At 32.1% G+C, this 3,722-nt stretch overlaps 1 protein-coding gene across 1 annotated transcript; it reads left to right on the top strand.

Moving 5' to 3' along the window:
* The first annotated feature begins 568 nt into the window (after window positions 1-568).
* On the top strand, window positions 569-1,314 carry LOC123013609 (cuticle protein 8-like). The gene is made up of 3 exons (XM_044412243.1): window positions 569-679; window positions 729-965; window positions 1,013-1,314. The coding sequence occupies exons 1-3, from the start codon at window positions 668-670 to the stop codon at window positions 1,259-1,261; spliced, it is 498 nt and encodes a 165-aa protein (XP_044268178.1). The 5' UTR covers window positions 569-667; the 3' UTR covers window positions 1,262-1,314.
* The last annotated feature ends 2,408 nt before the right edge of the window (window positions 1,315-3,722 follow it).

Below are 3,722 nucleotides of genomic sequence, written 5' to 3'. Positions count from 1 at the left end.
ATACATTAATTAATTTTTTGTTTTAAAAAGTGAAAAAAATAATAGGAGTAAATTAGTTTTTCGCTATTTGATAGGATAAACAAATTGTGATTGTTTTTATCTGTTTTTAAATTTCAACTGTTGAGAATTTAAATTTAGACATAAAGTAGCTGCCGGCTAAAAAATAATAAAGCAATCTGTAATTAATTCCGAATTAAAATTTCTTATTGCGCGCACTGTCACAACACCGAAAATTCCTCATTTTTTCCCACTGTGCATTTTTCTCTTTCAATCAATTATTCAACAAATATAAAAAGTGAAATTAGAGCTGCAGGCCAGCCGCACCAATTGCGCTAAATTCAAAACATTGTTCCCATTTAATTTTTTTTTGACAAATTGTCAATCAATCACTGATTATTATATAAAACGATTGCTCTTAAAAGCACATCAACTATTTAAATTGACATTTTATCACAATTAAATTATTAAATTATTTTCATAATAATGAGTAGAAAAGGAATTAATTAATTCAGTAAAGTATCTCAGTTGCGCTCTTGACCAATCGTTCCTTTCTCGAATCGGAAAATTATATAACCATATTATCACTCTGGACAATAATTCGTATATAAGTGGGACCCAAAAACGACCAAAGACAGAACAAGTTGAACCATTCAACCAAAACAACAAAATGTTCGCTAAAGTAGGACCAAATAATTACAATTTAACTCAATTACAAGCTTTATTTTTAGGTTTTGTGTGCCTGTTTATTGGTGGTGGTTTCAGCCGCCCCTCAGGATTACCACCACGGCCATGCCTCCTCCTACTCTTCCCTCACCCAACACCACACCCATGGACACACCGCCCCCGTCCTTGCCCTCCACGCCGCCCCCGTAGTTCACGCTGCTCCAGTTGTGCACGCCGCCCCCTTACTTCACGCCACCCCCGTGGTTCACGCTGCTCCCATCCATCATGAAGAACATCATTATGTGAGTACCAAAAAATTTTATAATTTCTTTTTTAATTTTTAATTTAGTCCCACCCTAAATACGAGTTCAAATATGGTGTTGAGGACCACCACACTGGGGATATTAAACAACAACATGAAACTCGCGATGGGGATGTTGTCAAGGGTGAATACTCCCTCCATGAACCCGATGGTACTATCTTGACCGTTCACTACACCGCTGACCATCACAATGGGTTCAATGCCGTTGTTGAAAGGAAAGGACATGCCGCTCATCCTCAACATGTTAAAGTTGTTGCTCCTGTTCATCATTATTAATCAATGAAAGATGTATTTATTGTTTTAAATAAATAAAGTTTATTTTTGTACTATTTCTGAATTTTATTCACAAATATCTTAACCTAAAAAGTAAATTGAATTTGTAATTACATATTTTTATTTCAATTTTCAATTATTTTTGACATAATAAATAGTTTTCTGCCATCTTTTCATTTTTTTGTGCTCTTTTTTAAAATCTTTTCATGTATACGCCATATCCTATTCAATTTAAAATTAAAATTAAAACATGATAAATCAGACTTAACCTTAAAATCACTATTTTGGAGAAATTTTAATGATTGCCAAGATAAATCAAGTGGCTGGTTATTTAAAATTAAGACAAATCTTAGATAAAACCTACATTATTATTTTAAAAACTAACAAGTTTTGATATACAAAGTATAAAAACGCATATTTAAGACATAAAAAATTCGCATAGTACGATAAAAAGATATACAGGCATGGGCGCCCGCAAAAATTATGGTCAGGGGGAGGCAAAAAAAAAGAGTCGAAATTAATAATAACAGTTTCATTCGTCTGTTTTCATCACTCACTTCGTGATAAAAATGTAAATAGTAGTTTCATAAAAATTTAAGTTGGAATCTGTTTGTAAAAAATTAAAAAAATCTTTTTTATATACAGTATGTCCCCAGATTGAGTTTACAAGAGGAAAAAAAATATCTTTGATTTTACGCCAAAACTGCAAAAAAAAAGTTTTTACTTTACTTGAAACCAGCAAATCTGTAATTAAAACTTCATTATTCTAATTCAGTAGAAAAAGAAGTTCCTTTTTCTCTTGATTTTAAAGTCTTATCACATTGGCGGTTTAAATTATTTGACAACTATATGTCACTTTGACAAATAATTTATTAATTAAATAAATATAGTTCTTGTTAAAACTGACTTTGGTTTTTACCTTAAAGCTGTTTCTTTGAGTTGCTGTTTATTAAAATTATGTTTTTCACGAACATTTTTGTTATTTAACTTGCGAAAACTCATTTGTCAAAGCGACATCGTTGTCAAAAAAATAAAACCGCCAATATGATAGGATTTAAAAAGCAGACAAAAATTATTCCAAAATTAGTCCAAAATCAAGAGAAAAATGAACTTTTCTCTCTACTGAGTTAGAATAATGAAGTTCTAATCACAGATTTGCTGGTTTCAAGTAAAGCAAAAACTTTTCCTTTGAAGTTATAGTGTAAAATCAAAGATAAAAATTTGTTCCACTTGTAAACTCAATCCGGGGATATACTGTATAAAATAGCAACCACTAGCATCCCAGGGGGGGGGTTACTGCCCCCACTAGCCCCCCCCTGTGGGCGCTCATGTATACAGAAGGCGCCAGAACTCGCGCCCCAGAAAAAAATTTCAAGTATAAGATAAGATACCAGAAACATGGAAAAAATGTTAAAAACATTCTGTCGAAATTACGAAAGTTTAAATTTTGCACTTTGACTCTATTTATTTCTGTTGGAAACATACTTTTTTAAGTTTTTTTGCTACAGGCTATTAGAAGCGGAAACAAGGAAGCTGCATCTTAAATTGCAACTCTGTTTAATATTATTAGTAGTGGGCCCCTAAGGGACACAGCCACTTTTTAAGAAAAAATACCCGATTTTCAAGGGTTAACAGAAAAGCACAAAAAAATCGTGAAAACACCCACAATTTTAAGGTATATTTTAAATTTAACATTTTTCAAAGATTTTGCCCTGTTTTTCTATTGGGGCTAATTCAGCACACCTATGAATACGATTTCGGCCTAACAAATTCGGCCAAGAAAATTCGGTGCCCCAAACGGAACCGCTAAAATCTGTTCTTTTTTGGTTGTTTATTTTTAATTGCTTAACATTTTTTTATTGTTCCAACGGATAGAAATTCTGCAATGTTGGAATATAAGTTTATAAAAGCAACAGCAATCGACAAAGCAAAAAAATATAATAAATACAGAACTATACGTTGTTCGACATTTTTTTTTTACAAAACTTAATTTTTTTCTGAAATTTAATGTTATTTTTTGCTTACAAATTTTTTTAAATAAAGTTCAACATATCTGTAGCAAATTTTTTTACCTTTTGTTATATGTTGATTAAAAGTTGGGCGCAAGACCGATAATTATGAAAATTTGCATAAATCCACCCAATTCTTTCATAATTGGGAACTGAAAAGTTCCATTCTTACAGTAAAAATTCCAAAAATCCACTTAATTAATGGTAAAAGTGAAATTTCCAAGTGTAGGTGCCCCCGAATTGTCCCAATGGGGTCACCCGAGTATCAACATTCGTTTTTTCAGCACACATTAATCAATCATATTATGTAAAATAATTTCAGGAACGCACGCGTGTCTTATGTCGGAACAAATCCGCCTTGTCACATTAATTACATAATTGTCTTCGCGAAACTGTGAACGTATTTTTTCCCTCAAGTATATAAACCCGAACCGATATTGTCCAATCAGTTCGAA

Source organism: Tribolium madens, unplaced genomic scaffold (genome assembly GCF_015345945.1).
Source record: "Tribolium madens isolate multiple individuals breed KSU strain unplaced genomic scaffold, Tmad_KSU_1.1 Scaffold_96;HRSCAF=242;Tcas5.2_LG5, whole genome shotgun sequence".
NCBI lineage: Eukaryota > Metazoa > Arthropoda > Insecta > Coleoptera > Tenebrionidae > Tribolium > Tribolium madens.
This window is presented reverse-complemented; position numbering and strand designations above follow the sequence as displayed.